Below are 25,385 nucleotides of genomic sequence, written 5' to 3'. Positions count from 1 at the left end.
TCACCAAGCCCGGCACTACCGGCTCCGTGATCGAAGTGTGAGTGATGTCTGCTGGCTCTTTTAAATCGTCTGCCGATGGGAAATGTGTGTCGAGAGGCACCTCAAGGGATTCCTCACTATTACGTGACCATTCCTCGTTCTCTTTCTTTATTAGTCCCCGGACTATGTTTCCCCATGCTTTTTTCAACCGTGCTGTTTCGCTGTAGCACTCTGTGTCCGTACAGAAACTTTTCCATGAGTCTCTCTTCGCCCTGGTAATTTTACGCTTGTAGATCCTCAGTAGATCCCTGTACTCGTCCCGACACACTTCGCTTTCCGCGGTCTTTGCGAGCTTAAACATTTCTTTTAATTGTCTTCTTAGAAGACTCAGCTCATTGCTCCACCATGGCGGCTTTGCTTTTCCTCTGAATCTTCTTAGAAGGCAAGCTTTTTTCTACGCAGTCCTAAGCGTCCTTGTTAGGAATTCATTCGACTCCTCCAGTTCCCCCACACTGGCCACTTCTTTGGGTTGTCTCAGTTTTGTTTCTATCTGTTTCTGGAATTTAGTCCATTTCGTTGACCTAGGTTTTCTAAAGGTTCCTACCTTCTCTACCCTCTTTAAGGAGATGCTGAAGCTGATATACGCATGGTCGGAGAAGGATGGTCTATCAAGAACCATCCAATCATACCTTGAAATACCATGCTCGGAGCTCAATTTAATATCTAGAACATTGCTGGATGTTGGACGAATGTATGTAGGGCTGTTGGCTATCTGCAAATTGGTTTGCAGGATGTAACAAAATAGAGATTCGCCTCTCTCGTTCGTATCTACTCCTCCCCACGCATTGTAGTGCGCATTTTCATCTGCGCCTATGACCAACCGCCCTTTGCGCCCTTCCTCCTGTACTAGCCTTTTGCACTCCATCGGTGGAACCTCCGCAGCATGGGCCATGTAGCAGGATGCCAGGATAAATGCCTGCTTATTTTTGTGCTCAACGGCCACCACTACGAGGCCCTCAGTAGTGTAATTAGGCAGCATATATGAATGCAGCTGTTGCCTTACCATTACTACAGCTCGCACCCGTCCTTCCGTTTGCGCGTAGTAAATGCCAAACCCGCGCGCGCTAAGTCCAGAAACCTTTCCTCCAGATGAGAGCCACGGCTCCTGGATCAGCGCCACGTCAAACGAACCCTCCTCAAGGGTTAGGGGGAGTTTGCTCGACGCCACTTTACTGTCTTGGAGGTTGATCTGTAGGACTCGCAGCACCATTGGGCTGTTTGTCCGCCTCCAGCACCTTCGTCGTGACGTCTTCGTCCTCTCCTTGCCCTTTGTTTTAGAGAATTCGAGGGCCGCTTCAACCTCTCGTAACTGTTGTGCCAGGTGTTCCTCTGTGCGAGTCACGGCACCATTTGGCGGTTGGTCCTCTTCTAACACCTTCGTGGTGACTCAGGGGACCTCCACCTGTATGTTTTCCCTTAGGCTTTTGAGGTCCTTTTCGACTTCGCCCGCCTCTAGCGTGTTAGGATTTTTATCCTCGGGACTTCTTTTCCTGAGTCGCATATAAATTTTGCCAGTGCCAAAGGACATTTTGCCAAGCTGCGTGTACAAAATATCCTCCACCTGCTTGTTTATTTGGAAGATGTAAAACTGACCTTCCTCGGTAGGCTGAGATACAGTAAGTACCTTCCAATCCTGTGTCGGTATGTTCGGATTCTGGTTCTGCAGAAGTCGCAGTGTATCCTCCGACTTCATCACGCATGGTATCCATACCTTAACTCTTGGTACCGTAGGGTTTTGCGCTTTATCCACCACCTCAAACCGCGAATTCGTGCCTTGCCTTTGGAGGTTTGGAACCACTTCCTCCAGCCACCGCAAGCTCGCGATGTTGTCGCACGCTATCATCTTCACATCATTATACCATCCCCACGAATCAAAGGTTGGAAGGGGCTTACTTGGTTGTTCCCGCATCATCTTAAGCATTAAGCTAATAAGCTCCCTTTTCACAGATCACCACCGTTCGGTAGTCATTTGTCCGAAAGGACTGCTACGATCAACCAGCGCCACAGTCAGTGACTGCTTTGCCACATCACTCATGTTCTTGGAAAAAGCCGGAGTCTTAGTGTTATCTCTCTTTGGCACCCCCGAGAAAGCCGGAGTCTTAGCGTTAACTTCTTTTAGCACTTCCTGGCACTGCCCACATTTAGAAGGCGAAGATCTTTAAGTTTTGAAGCCATAAATCAAAACCCGTTAAAGATATTATGTTGAAACGTGGCATGGAGGTTGTCCTTGCTATTATTTATGGTCCCATTCGAAACACTAACTAAACTATTTGCGTATTGCATGCAATGAATGTAGTTACATGGTAAACGAAGGAGCTTAAAGCCATGGAGAAGCTATTTTGACAAACTATCTCCTCGCCTTTAACAATGCCTTATGAGTGTTTTCACATTAAAAGCCATTTTTCTCAAAAAGTGTAACATTGGTAAATCAACTGAATCGCTAGACGACCACACCACTTTAAAAAATATCGAAAATGGTAAAAATGTGATAATTCATTACCAAATATAGATACACAGAGGAAACTGGATATGTGTGTTGACTTTGTGACGAAAAATTGTAACTTGGTAAAATTGAAAAAAGGCCGCTCTTATTTAGAATTAGAAAATTTACAATTGACCCCCGCTATTAAAAAACCGTTATACACCCCCATTCAACAACAAAAAAAAAAAAAACCATATAGAAATATCGATAAATGGAAAAAAGCTGTAGTTCATTACCAAAGATAGATAAAGCAATGAAACTCGATATGTGGGTTGACGTTATGACGAACAAGTAAGGAAAGCTAAGTTCGAGTGTAACCGAACATTACATACTCAGCTGAGAGCTTTGGAAACAAAATAGTCTTTTTCATGGATACATAATAATTATAGCTGCGTTGGTTTCGTAGGGTTTCGTAGATGGTTTATAAGTTGTTTTTAATTCAATATCACATACGTTTGGGAAATATAGACCAAACTGTAGACCAAGGGTGACGTTTTTTGGAACGATTTTCCTTCATGCTTTGTCAAATAAGGGAAAATCACCATGTAGGAAAATGAACCTCGGGTAACCCGGGAATGTGTTTGTATGACATGGGTATCAAATGAAATGTATTAAAGAGTATTTTAAAATGGAGTGGACCCTAGTTCTGTTGGTGGACGCCTTTTCGAGATATCGCCATAAAGGTGGACCAGGGGTGACTCTAGAATGTGTTTGTACCATATGGGTATCAAATAAAAGGTGTTAAAAAATATTGTATAAGGGAGTGGGCCTTAGTTTTATAGGTGGACGCCTTTTCGAGATATCGCATTAAGGTGGACCAAGGGTGACTCTATAATGTGTTTGAACGATATGTGTATCAAATTAAGGATATTAAAGAGGGTTTTAAAAGGGAGTGGCCCTTAGTTGTACATATATGTAAAGGCGTTTTTGAGATATCGACCAAAATGTGGACCAGAGTCAGAACATCATCTGTCGAGTACCGCTAATTAAGTCAGCACTTAAATACACAATTTAGGAAGAAATAGTCAGTCCTCAACTTTAAGCAACCTGTGTTAAGGTTAAATGCAATTCCTACAATATTTCGCTTTGTGCAGTATACTTTCCTCCCCGTTTTACAATAACGCAAGATGAATATCATAACTTTTTCAACAAACTAGGGCCAATCTTCCTTGTGGGCGGAGACTTCAATGCCAAGCATCCATGGTGGGGCTCAAGACTCACTAATCAAAAAGGGAAACAATTGCATAAATGTATAACTAGTGATCACTTGGCTGTTTTATCTACAGGCACGCCAACCTACTGGCTCTCTGATCCAAGGAAAATTCCTGACCTTCTTAACTTTGTTGTGTACAAAGGGATTTCGAGACATATACTATCCGTTGCAGAAAATTTTGATCTGAGCTCGGATCATTCGCCAATTCTTGTCACTGTAAATACCCTACCTGAGATCACAAAGATGCACATATTAGTAACTTTGAAAACTGACATTGGCTATTTTCATCAGTATATGGATGCTCGTATCCATTCCGATATGTCCATTAAAAATGGATTCGATCTAGATACTGCAATAGGGTCCTTCACTCAGCTTATTTATGAAGCTGCATATCAGGCTACTCCTTCTAATCCGTCTCATGCCCAGCACAAAACTTTTCCTCTATCTCAGATAAGAGACATGATTAGACAAAAGCGCAAATTAAGTAAAATTTGGCAGACAAGACGACTAAAAAATGATAAAAAGAAACTCAATCAAGCCAGCAAAGAACTAAAGCAAGCTTTAAGCGATTATAAAAATAAGACAGTTTCGGAATTACTCAAAAATCTTTATGTTAGTAAAAAAACCGAACATTGCTTATGGAAAGCAACGAAATATTTAAAAAGGCCAACAAAAAGAAATGTCCCTATTAGAAACGCTGATGACTCATGGTGTAAAACATATATAGGAAAAGCTCAAGCATTTAGTGGATACCTGAAAGAGACCTTGCAACCGCTCTTAAACAGCTATTTGGACAATGAAGAAGTTATGGGTTTCTTAGATGTCGCCTGCCAAATGGACCTACCAATAAAAAGTATATCTCAATTAGAAGTAGAAGAAGAGATAACAAAACTGAACAACTCAAAAACACCTAGATATGATGGAATTGACGCAAAAACGGTTAAATCGCTTTCTGAAAAATGAAAAACTGAAACTCAACATTGTCAAGTACTGAATGCATTTTTCAGAAAGCGATTTCAACTAAATTCTCCGGCTTGATCACTTTCCAACCCAATGGAAATGTGCGGAAATTATAATGATACCCAAGCCGAACAAGCCAGAAAACGACATTAAATCATACCGACCGATTAGTTTTCTGGCGACATTCTCCAAAATATTTGAAAGAATATTTCTGAGAAGAATGCTGCTAATTATTGCAAGAGAAAATATTATACCTGAGCACCAGTTTCGGTTCAGAAATAAACATGGAACAATAGAACAATGCCACAGAGTTGTTAGTATAATCAGTGATGCACTAGAAAACAAAAAATATTTCTCGGGAGTATTTTTGGAAATACAGCAAGCTTTCGATCGGGTGTGGCACCCAGGACTGCTTTGCAAATTAAAAAAAACATTTTCTTTTGCCATTCTATCTAATGAAAAAATCGTATTTGAGCGATAGCTGCTTCTATGTAAAACACAGGAATGAGCGTTCCGAAATACACTTAATTTAGGCCGGGGTGCCTCAAGGTAGTGTGCTCGGAACTGTCCTTTATACGATATTCACTTTTGACTTTCCAACGACTGATGAGGTTATGATTGCAACTTTTGCTGATGACACAGCTTTATTGTCACTGGGCGAAACTACAACAAGTGCTACATCACATATTCAGCCCGAGCTGGTGAAAATAGAAAATATGGATGAAAAAATTGTGAGGACCAAATAAAACACCATTAATTTGGCCCACACAAAACGACCCCACAACATATTCAACACAGCTTTAACACAACAGCCAGTCAAAAAAGGCCCTAGCAACACGACAAACCAACAAGTCTCAGCAACACGACTAGCAATCACAACACTTAATAGCAACACAACAAACTAAGAAGTCTCAGCAAAACAACGAGCGTTCGCAACATTTAATAGCAACACGGTAACCATGGTAACGCAACCACTTGAGCTAGCAACACCAAACACAAGAGCTATAAAAGGAGCGACACAGCACAAAAGCAGTTAGTTAGCACGGAGCTGTGGTCGTGACCAGAGCTACCAGTGGAGCGTCCCTCGAATGTGTCGGTTATACCACCATGAGAAGTCGTTTCATAGGAGTGAGTCGTGGCCTCAAGTGGTGAATGTGTCGGTTATACCACCAAACACCGCTTGAGACTTCGTAAGCAACGGCCCTACCGTAGTAACGCGCACCCGCGAACAGGCGACGTCCGCCCGCCTGCGACGACGCTGGCCGCAATAGCGAACACACTACGTTGGCCCTAGCACTACGCAAACATACGACGCGAGCCACAACAGCGCTACGTAAACACACTACGCTGGCCGCAACAGCACTACGCAAACGTACTACGTTGCCACAGCAGTCACAATAACCTATGACGCTGACCGCAACAGCGCTACGCAACCGCACTACGCTAACATGCGACGCTGGCCACAACAGCGCGACGAAAAAATACTACGTTGGCCACAGCAGAGTCACGATATTTTACGACGCTGGCCGTAATAGCGCTACGCAGCCGAACTACGCTAACATACGAAGCTGGCCGCAACAACGCTACGCAAACACACTACGCTGGCTGCCACGGCACTACGCAAACATACCACGTGGGCCGCAGCAGAGTCACGCTAACCTACGACGCTGGCCGCAACAGAGCTACGCAGGCATACTACGTTGACCGCAGCAGAGTTACGCAAATACACGACGTCAACCATGCAAGAGTTACACACACGCACGCAGACGCACCGACATACGCCGCAGCAGAGACATCGCAGTCGCTAGCCGTACGAGAGACACGCCGAGGTAGGGCGTCACAGAAATACATTTACACACACCCAGGCAACGACCAGCAAGGCGTCCTAACGGGACGATCCTAACGGGACACGAAGACCGTTAGCCCACCACTAACCATAGAGCAAGCACAAAGTGAAGTGAAGAATACAAATACATCTTTCTTTTATTACATTATTTTCGTTATAATTATAAAATATATAGAGTTAAAGAAATAAAGTGAATTTTATATGAAAGCGATTTGCAAGGTGTCCCGAATTACAAATTTATTGTAAGTGAACCTTGGACACGGCGAGTATACTCCAAGCAGTTATTGAAGCAGCACCGGGGTAGGAAAAAAGCATCGTTACAGTTGGCGCCCGAGCAGGGACCCCGCAAATCGTCCAACGTCAGAAGGAACATTCCTGACTAGAGACCTAACCAAAAAATGGCCTACCAGTTTGATACCACGTGGTTAGACAACATTTCAAAGGAGCAGCTGATATCCACCACACAGGAATTGAGTATTGAGCAGACTGGCACCACACGAGAAATCCGAAAGCGCATAGCAGCACTGGCTTCGGGAGTAAACGTGGACTAGGAAATACGCGAAAAATTTCTATCCCTAGAAGCCGCTTATAAGGAAACTACAGACACGAGTGATTTAAATGAGGTTAAGACACCGATTCCATCGAACGTAGGGGGCACCATGAACATTGCCGATAGACCAGCAGAGCAAGACCAGCTCGCGTTCCCTCCCAGGAGTACAGCACCCTCACAACAGTACTTATCGTCAGGAAAAGCGGTACCATCCAACGGTACATCTCAGGCACCGACCGTTATATTCGCACCCATCATCGACCAGGTAAGAAAGTGGTCGGTAAAATATGAAGGTGAACGGGACCCGTTAGCGTTCATCGAACGGCTGGAGGAGTTAGCGGAAGTGGGGGCCCCGCGCTGCAGTGGTATCGCAATAACAATTCACACTGGGAAAGGTGGATAAGCTTCAAAAATGATTTTTACGGTTCTTCCTACCAGTCAGATATTTCAAGCGTCTCGAGGACGACATACGCCAACGGAGGCAGCATAACAAGGAGAAGTGTAAGGACTTCGTGCTAGAAATACAGAGCTTGATGAGACACGAAGGATACACCAGCGAACAGCGGTTGGAACGAATCTTCCGTAACAGCCGCCCGATTACCAACTTTACATTCGTCGGAGGGACTTCACCAATCTCGCGGAACTCTAACCCCTGCCGAGGAATTCTATAGCATACGTGAGGACTATCGAAGACCATCAGACGGGCACCACCGCGAAGTTACGCGACACATCGCAAGTGACACGACCCTGGTATCACCACCTAAACCTGCACCACCACCACCACTACCACCGAACATACCGCACCACAAGCCTCCCGACAATCAGGGGTTCGACCCCAACAATGTATGCAGGAGGTGCGGCGAACAAGGACACTACGCCAATAGATGCCGGAACCTAAGAGAATTTTTTGCTGGGCGTGTGGTCGCAGTGATATACGCACAATCGAATGCTGCCGTCGACGACAGGGAAATGACAGAGGGCTTCACGAAGAACACGGCGCAGTGAGCCCAAAAAACCTAGCGCCGAATCGGCATAGTAATGTACCAAGAGCATGGGCGCCTTTACGCCGCAGCCAGGCTCGGCGCGGAATCAGCCGAGGCGGTCATCGACACAGGGGCATCGAGAAGCTTCGTTTCGAGCAGCTTTGCAGAAAGTTTAGTAAACTCTGGAAACGGAGAAATGGTGAGAGTGTGCCCATCAAAATAACGATGGCAAACGGGACAAGCACCACAATCTTTGACGCCATAAATACTGAGGTACGCCTCGGAGAAGCGTCACTCCACACAGTTTTACACGTCATGCCCGGGGCGATCGATGACATCATACTGGGCCTAGATACGCTAGGAAGCATGGGAGCCACCATATCATGTGGAGAAGGCCACCTCGTGCTAACCAGCACACACCGAATCCTGGAGCCGCGCCAGAAACTATTCAGAGAACAACACCAGCAAGAACGAATATCGCCAGGTACGACAGCCCTGGGACTATTCCAAGTTCAATATCATCAAGAAAGGATATCGCCAGGTACGACAGCCCTGGGACTATTCAAAGTACACCATCAGCCAGAATGGATATCGCCAGGTACGACAGCCCTGGGACTATTCAAAATTCAACATCCTCAAGAACGGATATCGCCATGTACGACACCCCGGGGACTAATCAGAGTATAACACGAGCGAGAAAGGGTAACGCCGGGTACGGCACCCCTGGAGCCCCATCTGGAACCATTCAGAGTGTAACAGCACCGAGCAATAGTAACTTCAAGCACGACGGCATTATGCAAAACAACGACGACGACATACAAGAAGAAGCGGAACGAGTGCGCGGTTTTCTGGCACAGGAACTCCGAAAATTCGAGAGCATGAGTGGAGTGACGACAATAGCCGAGCACAAGATTGTCCTGACGGACGAACGCCCCATCAACCAACGTTACTTCCCACGCAACCCAGCCATGCAGACAATCATCAACAGCGAAGTTGACGAATTGCTCCAGAAAGGATGCATCGAGCCATCCTGTAGCCCACACAGCGCACCGATCGTACTGGCCAAGAAGAAAAACGCATAACCATGCGTGGACTATCGGCAGCTCAACGCCCGATCCGTACCCGATGCATACCCCTTACCCAGAATACAACACATCCTGGACAAACTACGACGAGCGAAGTACATCAGCAGCTTGGACTTGAAGAACGGCTACTGGCAAATACCACTGGAGCCCAATAGCCGGCCCTACACAGCTTTCACAGTACCGGGACGCGGATTATTCCAGTGGCGCGTTATGCCTTTCGGCCTACACTCTGCACCCGCAACGTTTCAAAGAGCACTAGATCAGGTTATTGGGCCTGAAATGGAACCCCACGCCTTCGCATACCTCGATGACATAATCGTCATAGGATCCACTGTGGAGGAGCACAATCGCAATCTGAGAGAAGTAATGTTACGACAACAGCGCGCCAACCTCAGAATAAATACGGAGAAATGCGAATTCTTCAAGAAGGAAATCCGATACCTAGGACACCTAGTAAGCGACAACGGAATTCACACCGACCCCGAGAAAGTCACAGCCATCAAAGACTTGAAGCCACCAACGAACGTGAAAGAGGTATGCCAATATCTCGGTATAGCATCCTGGTACCGACGTTTCGTACCCGACTTCGCCACGATAAGCCAACCACTCACAACCCTGCTGAAAAAGGGCAAACACTGGAAGTGGCGGCCGAACAACAGGAGGCCTTCGAGGTCTTAAAGCAAAAGCTCACGGAAGCACCGATACTTGCCTGCCCGGACTTCACCAAGACCTTCACCTTACAAACGGACGCCAGCAATTTCGGGCTGGGTGCCGCATTGACACAGCACCTGGAAGGCGGAGAACGCGTGATCGCCTACGCCAGCAGGAAACTCAACAAGGCGCAAAACAACTACTCGCCCACCGAGAAGGAATGCCTCGCGATAATCTGGGGAATACGCAAGATGAGGCCCTACTTGGAAGGATACTGATTCAAGGTAATCACGGACCATATGTCTCTAAAGTGGCTAAACTCCATCGAAAGCCTCTCAGGCCGTATAGCACGATGGGCCTTGGAACTTCAGCAACACATTTTCGACATCGAGTACAGGAAATGGAAGCTGAACCTGGTAGGGGACGCACTATCACGACAGCCACTGGAGACCCTACGACTGGCAACGACAACAGAGCCACAATGCAAGCGCGTCGGCGAAGTACGCAACAACCCGGAAAAATACGCCGGCTGCATAATGCAAGATGGACAACTGTACCGCCATATTCCCTGTCGGCCACACGATGAAGAAGCGGTCCCTTGCAAATTTTGTGTACCCACACCACTGCGACAACGAGTATTAGAAGAAAACCACGACATCCCAAGCGCTGGACACATGGGCATCCGCCGGACGGTAGCGCGGATTGCCAACCGCTATTACTGGCCCGGCATGTTTCGAGACATCAGTCGATATGTACTACAGTGCGAGTCTTGCCAGAAATACAAGGAAGCACAGCAAAAGCCAGCTGGAAAGATGCTCACACAGGTGGCCCAAGAACCATTCGCCACGGTATGCGTCGATTTCGTCGGACCACTCCCACGATCCACACACGGGACCACGATGCTATTAGTATTTTTCGACCGCTTCAGCAAATGGGTGGAATTGGTCCCCATGAGGCGTGCTACAGCAGAGGGCCATCACCGCGCGTTCAGAGAACGCATCTTCGCATGGTTTGGTGCTCCCAAGATACTGATATCGGACAATGGCGTTCAGTTCACCAGCACAATGTGGCAGCGTTACCTCAGGGAAATGGGGATACGACAACATTTCACGGCGCCCTACACACCGCAAGAGAACCCAACGGAACGGGCGAACAGAATAGTCAAAAGGATCATAGCGCAACTCACCAGATCACAGCACAATAGATGGGACGACTTTCTCCCAGAGATCGAGCTGGCCATCAACACCAGTGTGATCGCGTCCACCGGATACAGTCCAGCTTTCCTCGTACATGGACGGGAGCCGCGGCTACCAGGGGCATTGTTTGACGAAGTCAACCTGGGTACGGGCACAGCCCCCACCACGGCAGAAGAAGAATCCGACAGAATGCAAGAGGCATTCAGAATAGTGAGGCAGAACATGGAACGAGCGGCGGCATACCAAGTACCGCATTACAATCTACGACGGAGGAAATGGACCCCATAGTCGGCGACCTAGTGCTCGCAAAGGAACACCATCTCTCCAAGGCCGGGGAAAATTTCGCGGCAAAGTTGGCCCCCAAATATGACGGACCCTACCAAATACGAAAACCCAACGGAGGAAAGGAGAAAACGGTCAACATCGCAGAGTTAAAGGCATATCATGCAGCAGAGGTCATCGCGGGAAAATAAAATAAATTCAGGGAGAACAATTTTTAAATTATTAATTATCATTCTATCGCAAACCACCGAGGTGACAACAACGTTTTCTTTTGCAACGATTTTTTTTCATAAACCAACAATCTACAATGCAGAGCTATAACGCTAAACTGACCAACAGCGTCAAGCGTATGCGCCAGCGCTTCGAGGAGGAGGAAGCAAAACGCCCTAGGGCCGTACTGATGGAAGGAGCTACTGGCGCCGACGTCACAACATTCGTGCAACTATACGCGCAAACACGTACGTTGACGTCGCACGCATCATTACACCATTAAACACTACAGGCGGCGACGTCAACAACATGCATGCAACTATACGCGCAAACACGTACGCTGACGTCGCACCCATCATTAAACCACCACAAATTACGGTCACCGACGCCAACACCACGAACACCGAATCAGCCGCGGCCAAGGCCACAATGGGACCGGAACATCACCGCTAACAGTCGCACTTGGTAGGATAGACGTGGAGGCAGGGAAGTTGCCGCCAGCCATCGAGCTCTCCTCGAGTGAGGGCACAGCTCCACCGGAAAAGCCACAGTCGCCGAAAATCATCGAGCTCTCCTCGGATGAGGGCACAGCCTCACCGGCGAGAGAAGCGCCTAAGATAAAATTCGCGGCAGGACCAGGCGGCATACCCCTCTATACGACTGACCTCGACACTCTCAAAGGATCGAAATGGTTCACCGACACCATCATTGACGCTTGGGTAAAGGGACTGGAAGAGCAACACGGACAACAAAATACGACTCTCAGCCCTTTCGTGATCTAGCAGCTGACCCAGAAGAGGAACACGGAGGAAGACTGCCAACGCATACGCCGATGGGTCCGGAACGTCGACCTGTTTGGCAAGAGTGTGACCCTAGCACTCCACAACACAACTAAACAGTGGTACCTACTCGGTCTGGCAAACGCAGCAGTCACCCACCACGTTGCCGACACGGAATGCTGGCAGGAGCAATATGTATGGGTAGCTGACTCAATGCACAGGGCCAAATTTCCGCACGCAACACAGGCTTGGGCAGATTTCCTCCGATGGGAATACATACAGCGGTACGGGAACGACGGTTTTACAGCTCAGGAGCTAGTACTCGAGGTGCCACAACAATACAACAACAACGACTGTGGCATCTACGTTGCCGAAAACATGGAGAGGATTTTACGATACACGGGGAGCGGAGAAGGACTGCCCGAACTGTGTAGACAGCCGTTCACGGAGGAAATGGCGAGCAAGAAGCACACAGAAATGCTGACACAAAACACTACCACCACATACCACCCTCACACAGTTCCACAACAAAGCACCGAAGACAACACTCATTCCCTAGTACCAGACACCAAAACGAAGCCACAACCGACAACAGAAGGCCATCAATAGGTAACGACCAAGGCCAGAGACGCAGTTGGACCAATGCTGGACCTATTCCCGGAGATAGCAAGGGAAGTACGGGACACACTCCGACGAATCGCCGAAGGCAAAGCCCACTCCCGAATACGATTCGTAACAGAGAAGTACCAGGTCACCATAGTGAAAAGCAAGGCGCGCATATGATTACTGGATACCGAGGGGCGACTGTCCGAAGTGGGGGGGGGGGGGGGGGGGGGTACCGCACTACGCTAACATGCGACGCTGGCCACAACAGCGCGATGCAAACATACTACGTTGGCCACAGCAGAGTCACGATAACCTACGACGCTGGCCGCAACAGCGCTACGCAACCGTACTACGCTAACATACGACGCTGGCCGCAACAACGCTACGCAAACACACTACGCTGGCTGCCACGGCACTGCGCAAACATACCACGTAGGCCACAGCAGAGTGACGCTGGCCGCAACAGCGCTACGCAGGCGTACTACATTGACCGCAGCAGAGTTACGCAAATACACGACTTCAACCATACTAGAGTTACACACACGCACGCAGACGCACCGACATACGCCGCAGCAGAGACAGCGCAGTCGCTAGCCGTACGAGAGACACGCCGACGCAGGGCGTCACAGAAATACATTTACACACACCCAGGCAACGACCAGCAAGGCGTCCTAACGGGACGATATTAACGGGACACGAGGACCGTTAGCCCAGCACTAACCATAGAGCAAGCACAAAGCGAATTGAAGAATACAAATACATCTTTCTTTTATTACATTATTTTCATTATAGTTATAAAATATATAGAGCTAAAGAAAGTGAATTTTATATGAAAACGATTTGCAAAGTGTCCCGAATTACAAATTTATTGTAAGTGAACCTTGGACACGGCGAGTATACCCCAAGCACTTATTGAATAAGCACCGGGCAGGAAAAAATCTTCGTTACAAAATGGAATGTTAAAAACAAAGAAACAATTTTTACAGCAAAGTCAGAAAATGGCATTTTCTATATTAACTTTGGTGAGGTTGAATGCGTGAATGCGGCGGTAAATGAAAACAAAAATAATAATATTGACATTTGGCACATAAGATTTGGACATTTAAAATAAGAGAACATTGTGTACGGACTAAAAGTTAATACGCCTAAAAATTTCGCTAGTTCAACTTTTGCGGTATGGAAAATTACTAAAAAACCTATTAAAAATTTTTTAAATATTTATACGAGTGACGTGCTTGAGTTAGTGCACACAGATATTTGTGGGCCGATGAGAACGGCATCCCAAGGTGGTTCGCGGTATTTTATAACGTTCATAGACGATTACTCGAGATTCGTTGTTACAAAATTTTTAAAAAGTTGTAGAAAATGGGTCACTTAGTTTGGGTACGTTCCCTTCTGTACACACCTTAGTAAATTAATAGCGCCACGGCACTGTGGCCGCCGGCAAACCGGAATATTACTGCGATCTAGCTTTCATCACTTCCCAAGGCCGTCGGTTCTATGTACCGGAGCGACTCGGGATTTTTTCCGACCAAGGACTGCCATGTCAGTGTAACCCCATTTAATTTGTTGCGTCCGTCCCACAAATTGTCATCTTCCCAGCAGCGGGACTGCTCCATATACTCTTGCTCCGGGAAGGTATCGAAGCCAATCCGGGTCCGTCTCCTGACCCCGGTCCTGAGGAATGGTTTTGCTGCATCTGCCGGAAAAGAATCTTTTTAGGACGGTCATACTCTTGTCAGTGTGTCTCGTGTAAGGGATGGTTGCATCGGACAGGTTGTTCTGGGCTGAATCCACGTAACTTCTATAAATCTTTTGTAGCTCCTTGCTGTTCACGCCGTAGGACGTCCCGTAGTCTGCGCCTTAGACCCTTAGTCCCTACCTCCCTTTGCACCATTTGCCAGCACAGAATATATATGTTTGCGACATCCGCCCAATGCAGCTCCTGCCATGGACGGTGCCACTTTCCTAGATGTTCTAGTCTTCACGACGGCAACCTCCCGACGGCTTTCATTGCGCCATGTTGCCAGGCCGAATACCCAAATACACCGGGTACCCCAATGCTTACCCAAGGACGTCCAGCCCCAGGGCCACAACAGCAGTCGCGTCCTGGCCTTCCACAACCCAGGCGTAGTCACCCGTCACTTACTCCCAGAGTGACGACGTCTCCCCCTATGCACTTCAGAACTCTGCAGTTAAACTGTAATGGATTAACTGGGAAGATCATAGAGATAATCGATTTCATGAAGCGGCACAACATCCGCATTGCTGCGATTCAAGAGACTAAACTCACAGCAATATCTGCATTGCAGACCTGTTCTAAGCTACCTTCGCCACCAGAAGAAGTTACTATCGTTTCTTACGCCGATGACTGCATAACAATGGCCACAGGCCCAGGCCCAAAGATCGATGAGCTTTGCAGCAGAATAAACGGCTACCTCCCTGATTTCTCCAGTTTTTTCGCCTCGCGAAACCTGGCATTATCACCGACTAAATCCTCCGCGACCTTATTTACAACATGGACGTCCCAAATGTCGACCATTTTGAACATCCACGTCTATGGCACTACGCGACCGACTGTCCTACACCCAAAAATCTTGGGTGTGACGTTGATCAGGATCTACATTTTGGTAAGCACGCAGCCGCAATTGTACCGAAAATCCAGAGCCGTAACAAAATCCTCAAATCCCTTGCAGTACTTGGGGAAAAGACAAAGAAACGCTCATTACCACATACAAAGCAATTGGCCAGCCGATTGCATGCTACGCCTCCCCTATATGGTCGCCAAGCCTAAAAATTACCCACTGGGAGAAGCTACAGGCATGCCGAAATACTGCTCTCAGAACCCCCACAGACTGTCTTCTTATGTCCCCAGAACACCATCTATATAATGAGGCGAGAATACTCCCCATCAGGGAGAGAAATGAGATGCTAACCAAACAGTTCCTGTTGAATACCCAGAAACCTCGGCATCCCAACAGACATCTGATTGATGAGCCAACACCGCCTAGGGACCTAAGGAGTAATCTCCGTAAGCATTTTGAGGAAATATGGCACCTGAGAGCTCATCCGTATGAAGGAAAAAAACACAAGCAGGTCCTTAGTGAACTCCACAAACAGGCCTCGGACCTTTATGCCAGGAATTGCCCGGTGAATCCAGTACTCAAAAAACAGTACCCAAAACTTGCGGAAGAGGAACGCATACTCCCCAGGGAAACGCGAGTCAGTCTGGCTCTACTTCGTTCTGGATACTGTAACAGGTTAAACTCTTACATATCCAGAATCAACCCCGACATACAAAACGTATGCCCCGCTTGCAATGTGTCCCCACATGACACCAACCATCTCTGTAATGGTAATGTTGAACCAACGCCTCTAACACCCCTTTCATTATGGTCCATCCCTGTTGAAACAGCAAGTTTCCTTGGACTCCCGTTAGAGGATATTGATGACAATTTGTGATCGGTCGCAGCTATTAGGTGGGCGAAGCATTGCTACAACAACAACAACAACAACATATAGCTTTCATATCATTTAATGTTAGTGACATACCCCTTTAATAATCCTTGATATATGTATGAGCACGCTGGGTATATAATGTTCGGTTTCGGCTGAGCTTAGACTTCCTTACTTGTTTTTACATAAAATTACTGGACTATCTGTCCACGCAGGAGGAAGAACGATTTTATATTTATTATGATACAAACACACATATCGGAGACAAATGTTTCAAAAAAAGGTCACCAGTTTTATGAAGATTGAAAAATACCTAACTCCCTGGACTAATCAAGGAGTAAAAAAATGTAGTCCCAAGCGTACATAATCCTAGTTGAAACGAATTTGAAAGCATAGGGATGTAGAATTGCAATTTTCTTTTTAGGTGTTTTGCATGCAAAATATTTTAATAGCGAACTTCTTAAAAACCTGTTTTTTTTATCTACTTTTATCCCAGAATTATCTCGTGTATGGTTTGAACAACGGATACATCCACTGTGAAGGATCAAACAGAGTTCGAAACTCGGCATCCATCGCAATGCAAGGAAACTCCAGTATTTCTTCCACTGAGATTGTAGTTAGGTCTGTATCCTCAAACATTATTACCAATTCCAAGCCTTCGAGTGTGGGTATATCCCCAGATGTCATTGGCATTTCGAAAAAGACGTGCATACCAGTGACTGCAACCGACGCAATGAGTGGAAATAAAATGCATATAAACAGACCCACAATAAATTCTGGTAAGTTTTCAAAATTTGTTTGAACTTCTAGTAGGAGTATTTTACAAAATAGTGCCATGACATAATCCCAGGTGGTATAGCCGCAAATTGTATACATGGGATTGTGTAACCCCTGCAGTGACATATCCCCAAGTCTTTACCTAGAGTTAAAACGTTTTATTGTAAACAGACGTAAATCAAAATTTTAATTTTTCGAGATTTAAGGAAAAATAATAAATAATATGCCAAGAAGGCAATAGGGATAAGTTTACAACAAATAAGGCATGAGGTGGCTGCATGTATTTGTAATAGTTCACTCCCGGGGAAAAGGCTTTTTAAGAAATTCACAAGCTATAATCGAAACAGCTGGTGCCTTGTCCGTCATGATATCACGTTGTTTAAATTTTTACCAAATTATGAAATAAATGGAAAAGAAAAAATTTATCCGCGTTTTCCCAAAAAGCTTTAGTTTTGAATTACATATTTTTACAACAAAACGAGCGATATCATAATCCCAATATAACGTCACCCTAGAGCCCACAAATAAAGGGATTTATCTCAAAAACACGAAGGCAGTCACCACGGTGTTAGGATAAGTTTTTTTTTTTGCCGAATAACTAAGTTAGATGACCTTAGGGATCTATAAGCTTTAGAATTTTTACCATTACATCAAATTCGCGCGATTTTTTCATTTATATTAGTTAACTATTATTGTTATTGATATTAGTGAAAGGGCGGCCGCGGTGGTGTTATGGTAGCGTGCTCCGCTTACCACACCGATGATCCTGGGTTCACGCCACTGCACAGTGTTTCGTGTAGAACAAGCTAGCTGGACAAAAACAAAGTTCTTATTCCAAGAAAAGTGTAATGAGAAATGAAAGAAAACAACCAAAATAACGGGATTTTTGCTTTTTTTTGATATTTTTGCTCATATATATAGAGTAATTGAAGTAAGAAGGCAGGAGTGGCCGTAAAATGCTTTGACTAATTTGCAAAATTCTTGTTGAATATTAGGATTCATATTTCTTTTAAGTGAACACTTTTACATAATTTTTTTGATGGATTCTAAGCTCGAAGGTAAGTAAAATTTTTTAATAGTACTTCTTTCACAATTAGAGTATTTTCAATATATTTAACATTCCGTTATTAAGAAGAAAAGGTATTTTTCCCCTATATTTTTAACTTTAGGGACAAAAAAGTTACATACATCCGCGGACGTCCGGGCTTAATTTTACATATGTTATAGTCGCAAGTATTCTATAATAGCCGAAAGAAAAAACTATAGCGAATTCTTTGCACATCTATTTTAAATTTTTTTTTTGCAGATTTAGTTATCTCTACATATCAAATAGGATGTATGTACGTACCAGCTCCGACGAGATATTTGAACCTTTAAAGCTGATCTACAAACGGCAAAACCAATTCCCTGGTACAGGGAACAAACACGTAGCCATAAAACATACAAAAATAAACGCGAAAGGTCAACAAGATCACACCAAAAGCAAAAAGGCGAAGATCATTGACTTCAACCTGCCCCAACCTACCGCACCAGTCACCAAGGCATAAAAACAGGTACATACAATGGATTAATGAAGATAAACCAAAACCAGGTTTCAGCAATACCAATGACGGCAACACTGCTCGTAGGTTTTTCGAAAATTCTGAACGCTCATCAAAAGATTCGACACTCTCCTTCGCGCATTAGCATCTGGGTACAATATAAATATCCAAAAATTTGAAAAATTTGCGGTCGAGACTAAAAAACTATACACAGATCTCTATCCATGGTTTAAATTCTTAGTGCATAGTACTGATGTTATAAAATCAGCAATTTTACCTATAACAAAGATTTGAGATGATTCAGGGCTGATAACACACAAAAGCAGTCGCGTGAAGCCACGAATAGAGATCTTATGAATATGTTGCTTATAACATCGGATCCTTTAGTTAACAGTTTTAGGGAGATACCTAAGAAAAAATTTAAAAGTCTGACTTCAGAAGTCTTAAATTTACTGTCCCCCGATAATGTTGAGGAGTCAATAAATACCCCAGTTGTTTCAAGCTTTCACAGCAGTGTTGCTGATGTTCATGACTATTCCACAAGTGACTCATAAAATGAAAGTGATGATAGCGAATAATAATATAATTATAAAAGATAACCTACCCTATAACTTTTTGTTGGATCAGGTTTTATTCAATTTAAATCTATTGTCTTTTCTACTTTGTATGATACTTTACTTTTAAGTTTTTGTAATAAGTAATTTTCACATAATTAATTTAATTATTTACATTGTTATTATTATTATTGTAATTCACTTTTACATTCCTGACTGGTACTATAAAATAATTCTGTAAAAATTGTAGTGCCAGGATAAATACTCAAATAAATACAAAATATGTATGTACATATGTACAGTCACTCACATAAATAAGTAGACACCCCTTTTTGGATAATTCTTACAATTTTCGCTTTCGCAAATTTATTTTAACTAATTTCCCATAAGAAAATTTGTCACGATCTATAACAAAAACTAAATTACATTTAAAAAATTCGACGAATTTTCATAAAAAATTTTAATTTTTTTTCCGAATTTTTAGAATTTTTTAGAGTATTGAGATTTGTATTCCATTCAATTAGGTACAATGAAGTAATATTCTTAAGTCCTTTAAATTTTTTTGGATCTATGTCACTTATTCACATGAGTTACTGTATATGAAATAAGCAGATGTATGCATATGAAGTAAAATTTTGGAAAAAAATAAAAAAAGAACATATGGCTGAAAAAATTACGTAGTTGTAATAAATGACTGCATATGAAACGGAAAATCTCATAAAATAATTTTGTCCAGCTAGCTTGTTCTACACGAAACACTGTGCACTGGCAAAGCAACATCAAAATTATAGAAACGAGTTTTTCAATTAGAAAAAAAATTTTCTAAGCGGTGTCGCCCCTCGACTGTGTATAGCAAGCACTCCGAGTGTATTTCTGCCATGAAAAACTTCTCATTTAAAACTCATCTGCCTTGCAGGTGCCGTTCGGAATCGGCATTAAACAAGTAGGTCTCGTCCCGCCAATTTGTAGAAAAAACTAAAAAGGAGCACGACGCAAATTGGAAGAGAAGCTCGGACTAAAATCTCTTCGGAGGCTATTGCGCCTTACATTTATTTTTTTTGGGAGCGTAACGTTTACCTGTTTTAGAAAATTCTACCTCGCAAAATCCTGCAAATTGTTAAAAAATCCTGCATAGGTAAAATCCTGGTTTTCTAAAATTTTGCTTTTCCAAAATCCTGGTTTTCCAAAATTCTGCTTTTGCTAAATCCGGCTTGACAAATTCTGCTTTTAGTGTACTTACCCTTTAGATAAACTTTCTGAACAACGAAATGAACCGACATACGCAGCGAAAGTATTCAAACTCATACACAGCGATTTTAGAAATCAAATAAACAACTTTATTCGTAATATTTTTTTATATATGTATGGGTGTATGTATGTAAATATTTTAGTCTAGTAAATTGGAATATTTTTTGCAACTCTCTTCAAATAACTTGGTTGATTTAATTCATTCCTTTTTTTTAATAACTCTTCGTAGTTGCTTGTTTTTTTTAATTATGTTTCTTTTCTTTCTTATTATTTCTCCATTTTCCCTTCTTTGTATTTGAGTTTTCGCATAAATAAGCTCCTTTTGTAAATTTTATACGAAATATAAAATTGTGAGGTACTTTCACCTACAATGACTTTTTAGTCTACGTTGTATAACGTTATTTCTAAATCCAGCAATTCGTCAGTGAACATACATACATATGTATGTTCATATGGGTGGAATAATAAAATAAAAAATAATGTGTACACAGTGTTGTATTTAAATGTAATATAAAGAAGTTAAAGCGGTCATGTCATTACTTTGAAAGGTGCGCACTTTGAAAATTGACATTTAAATACAGAATTTTCTAAGTCGGGATTCTGAGAAACATAATTTAAAAAATCAGGATTTTAAAAAAGCAGCATTTTAAAAAAACCGGATTTTAAAAAGCAGGATTTTGCTTTCGGGATTTTGCAAAAACAGGATTTCGTTACCAACCCTTTTTTTATTAGAGAAAAGTTACAAAATTACTGCACACGGCGATGGTTACTAGAACGGATTGGGTATGATTATGGATTAAAATTCTTCTTATTTTGTATTTTCAAAGTTTTGAGTTTCAACATTCTGTACTGAAAAATCGGGAAAATATTTGATAAAGAAATCAAGTGGATACAGAAGCCATGTGATTTTGCGATGTTTGAATAACATATTTTGGAAAATAATAATTCGTTCATATATCGACTGCTGAGTGGAATATCACCCTATTTTGGATGCCGAGGGGTATAACTCGGTCGATGGGTTTCCTTTCAAAGAAAAATAACTTATCCTCTACTGCTCTGAGTTCCTGGAGTAAAGGTGGTTAGCACTATCCTAGACATCTGGTTGAGTGTTTAACACGCCTCAACCACAAACTGGAGCTCCTAGCTTTGAATAAATATAAAATAACATAAATAAATAAAAACCCTCTCGTTTTCTAATTCCCTGAAATAAAGGAGTGATCACTTCTCTTTACTTGTAGTTGAGTGGTTAACACGCCCCAACTTTTCTAGCTACTTAAACAAACTGAGTTTTCACCACTAGTTGTCTTATAGACGCCGCTGGCGCGCCCCTCGCCCCAGCCTTTCTAGCCACTTAAACAACCTGAGTGTTCACTACTAGCTGTCTCGTAGACGTCGCTGGCGCGCCCCACTGTATGCCTACGCTTTGGCTGTCAGCCCCTAATTAACATCAATTTGGTGATTTCAGCTGATTTTATACATATTTTTGCCAGCCGGTCTGTCGCCCTTTTACAATACTAATTTCATATTGTTACGAATATTAGCAACACTAAGGGGTCATCTCAAAGCCGATGCTAAGCAGTGACTTTACGCAAATCGGTAATTCAATTATTATGTCTACACATATGTACGTACACGCAGCGGAGAAGCAACGCACAAACACATGCAGATATCTTATCTGAGATATGCAATTATAATTGTGGAAGTGTCGCTCAGAAACACACGCGCATATGAGAGCTATACACGTACATCTGTAGTTATAATTATAGCAGATAACCAACTAGTAGATTCTAGAACAGAAGCGCCTACAAGATGCAACGAGGAAATCAAAGAGTATAAAAGGCAGCAACAGTAGAGGCGCTACAATCAGTTTCGATTAAGCACGCTATCTGTCGAGCAATATAGTGTTATTTTGAAAGTACTTGAATAAAAGCCATTTTGCATTATTAAATATTGGAGTTATTTATTCAACAGTTTAGTGATTCGAACGTTAGTAGAAGATTGCAAATAAGAGGATTTGCAGTAAATTCGTTACAATTGGTGTTAGAAGAAGAACTGTTGAATAAATTCCGAAGATTGGGAATACAACTTTGACATGGCAAAGCTGAGTGAATTGAGGATCCAACAACTGAAAAAGGAGTTGGAGAACCGTGGATTGAATACAACCGGCAATAAGATCGAACTTCAAGCACGAATACGAGAGGTAATGAAGTCACAAGGAATTGATGTGGACGAGTATGTCTTTTATCCTAATGGGGACGAGACAACAACAAAAATTGAAGAGAAAACAAAACATCGCAGACAGTTACGATCACAGACTTGAATATGATTTTCGCTGCAATATCTGCAAAAACGTCGACAGTAACATAAATGTCGTCGCAAATGTCAGAAATGTCGTCAGAAATAACATCGGAGATTGAAGCGTATGACAGAAATTTCGACACAGATTACATCCAAGATGGAAACTTAGCTGGAATCGCAAGAGAACCGAATAACAGCGAAGATTGAAACACAAGAGGCACAATATCCGAAATGTCGTCGCAACTGTTATCTCAACTGGAATCGCAGGAGAACCATATAACAGCGAAGATTGAAGCACAAGCTGCACGAATATCCGAAATGTCGGCGCAAATTTCAGCACAGATATCATCGCAGATCTCTGCTCAACTGGAAGAACAAGATGGACGTATTCCGGTAAGAGTACTCAATGAGTTCAAGTCACCACTCAAACTGACCAAAGGAGCTATTTTGGGAAGATGCCAAGAGGCTGAAGTAGTTATTAACTGTGAACAGCTCCAGGAATACGTTTCATCTAGTAATACTGATCTATCAAATGACATCACGGCATGGACGGAGGATTTGGAGGAAGATTGTCAGAGTAAGGCAAAGCAACTGCTCCTAAAGTACGCAAACATGTTTGACCAAGATGGTTCCAAACCACGCCGCACCAATGTTGTGAAACATCAAATTGACATTGGAGACGCGAGGCCGATACGTCAAGCTCCTCGTAGTGTTCCACTGGCAAAACGGGAAGTTGTGAATCAAATCGTACAAGAAATGAGAGACAGTGGCGCCATCGAACCATCAGCTTGTCCATGGAGCTCACCTGTGGTACTTGTGAAGAAGAAGGATGGGAAAATGAGGTTTTGCGTGGACTTCCGCAAGTTTAACGACGTCACGAAAAATGATAGCTACCCATTGCCAGGAATTGATGACACTCTGGACTCGCTCTCTGGTACGAAATGGTTTTCCACACTGGACTTGAAAAGTGGCTACTGGCAAGTGGAGGTGAAGGAGGAAGACAAAGAAAAAACAGCCTTCAGCGTCGGAGATGGTCTTTGGCAATTTACAGTAATGCCTTTTGGACTTTATAATGTACCAGCTACTTTTGAGAGACTCATGGATCAGGTATTGAAAGGACTGCATTGGAAAACATGCTTGGTATACCTGGACGACATCATCGTATTGGGCAAGAATTTCGATGAACATCTTAAAAACTTGCGAGGTAGTTTTCCAGAGAATAGCTGGCGCTGGTCTGAAACTAAGTCCCAAAAAGTGTTCGCTGTTTAAAAAGGAAATAAATTATTTGGGTCACAAGATAGCGACAGAAGGTATCCGTACAGCGAATGAAAAGCAGCCGTTCGATTGGAAAACCAGAGAGGAACTATTGCGATCCACGGAGAGAGCTGTTGGCATTGGCAGAGTGCATTAAACATTTTCACAAATACCTATACGGCCAGCGATTCCGAGTCAGGGAAAACCACGCAGCGTTGAAATGGCTTCTGCAGTTCCGTAATCCAGAAGGAAAATTGGCACGGTGGATCGAGCGGCGACAAAGCTATGACTTTTCCATTGAGAATCCCAAAACCCCAAAACCCGAAGTCATGGCCAGATGAAGCAACATAACTCAGGTGCGCCATTTGAAAGGATCACTATGGATGTCGCAGGTCCATTTCCTACTAATAACTACGGAAACAAATATGTACTGGTGGTTATGGATTATTTCAGCAAATGGCCAGAGGTATACCAAATCCCAAATCAAGAAACGGAAACAGTAGCAGAAGTGTTTATAAAGAATTGGGTTGCAAGGTATGGTGTACCAATGGAGTTAAATTCTGAGCAAGGCAGGAATTTCGAATCAGCTGTGTTCAAGGAAATGTGTAAATCATTGGGCATTCGAAAAACATGGACAACTGCATTGCATCCTCAGTACAGTGGTATGGTGGAACGTTTCAATAGAACCTTGTTGGAGCATTTAAGGAAAGTAGTACACAAGTACCATAAAGAGCGGGAGACCCGCATACCATTATTCTTGATGTCTTACTGATCAGCAGTGCATGAGACAACGGGCCAAACCCCTGCAAAAGTAATTTTTGGCAATGACCTTCGACTGCCAGTTGATATGAAGTTTGGGATAGATGCCGATGCGGAGAGAAATGTCAAGAAATCCACTGGTGTCTTGGAAGAAGAGCTGAGAGAGATACACGATCTGGTAAGGCAACGACAAAGATTATGAGTGAGAAGGTGAAAGCGAGGTACGATAAAGCAATTAATTTGGAAGAGTTTCAGGAAGGAGATTTGGTGCTGTTATACAACCCACAGCGAAAAAAAGGGTTGTCCCCGAAATTGCAGTGTAATTGGGAAGGCCCATACAAAGTTGTAAAGCGGATTAACGATGTAGTGTACCGCATACAAACCATTGGCAAACTACGAACCAAAATGAAATTGGTTCATTTGGAAAGGCTTGCAGCGTTTAGATCGAGACATTTGTCTGATTGGGACGATCATACTTAGGTGGAGGGCAGTGTTACGAATATTAGCAACACTAAGGGCTATTGTCATCTCTAAGCCGATGCTAAGCAGTGACTGTACGCACATCAATAATTCAACCATAATGTCTACACATATGAACGTGCACGCAGCGGAGAAG

General features: G+C 43.7%; 1 protein-coding gene across 24 annotated transcripts in view; it reads left to right on the top strand.

The window, feature by feature from the left end:
- Nucleotides 1–25,385, top strand: part of LOC137236879 (protein eva-1) — a 3,007,131-nt gene that overhangs the window by 2,638,134 nt on the left and 343,612 nt on the right. For 21 of the 24 annotated variants that reach the window (XR_010948686.1, XM_067759964.1, XM_067759963.1 and 18 more), the window contains one exon: nt 16,835–17,117. The exons of 1 other annotated variant lie outside the window; for it this stretch is intronic. Coding sequence is in view for 22 of the 23 variants with exons in the window: in XM_067759964.1 (XP_067616065.1) it covers nt 16,835–17,117 (283 nt within the window). In the remaining variant the exon portion in view is untranslated. Of the gene's footprint in view, nt 1–16,834; nt 17,118–18,421; nt 18,534–25,385 lie in introns of those variants that run through there. 2 more of the 24 variants (XM_067759967.1, XM_067759968.1) reach the window with 2 other exon arrangements.

The sequence above is a fragment of the Eurosta solidaginis genome, chromosome 1 (genome assembly GCF_040869045.1).
Source record: "Eurosta solidaginis isolate ZX-2024a chromosome 1, ASM4086904v1, whole genome shotgun sequence".
Taxonomy (NCBI): Eukaryota; Metazoa; Arthropoda; class Insecta; order Diptera; family Tephritidae; genus Eurosta; species Eurosta solidaginis.
The sequence above is the reverse complement of the archived record's forward strand: the minus strand, read 5'-3'. Positions and strand labels throughout refer to the sequence as shown.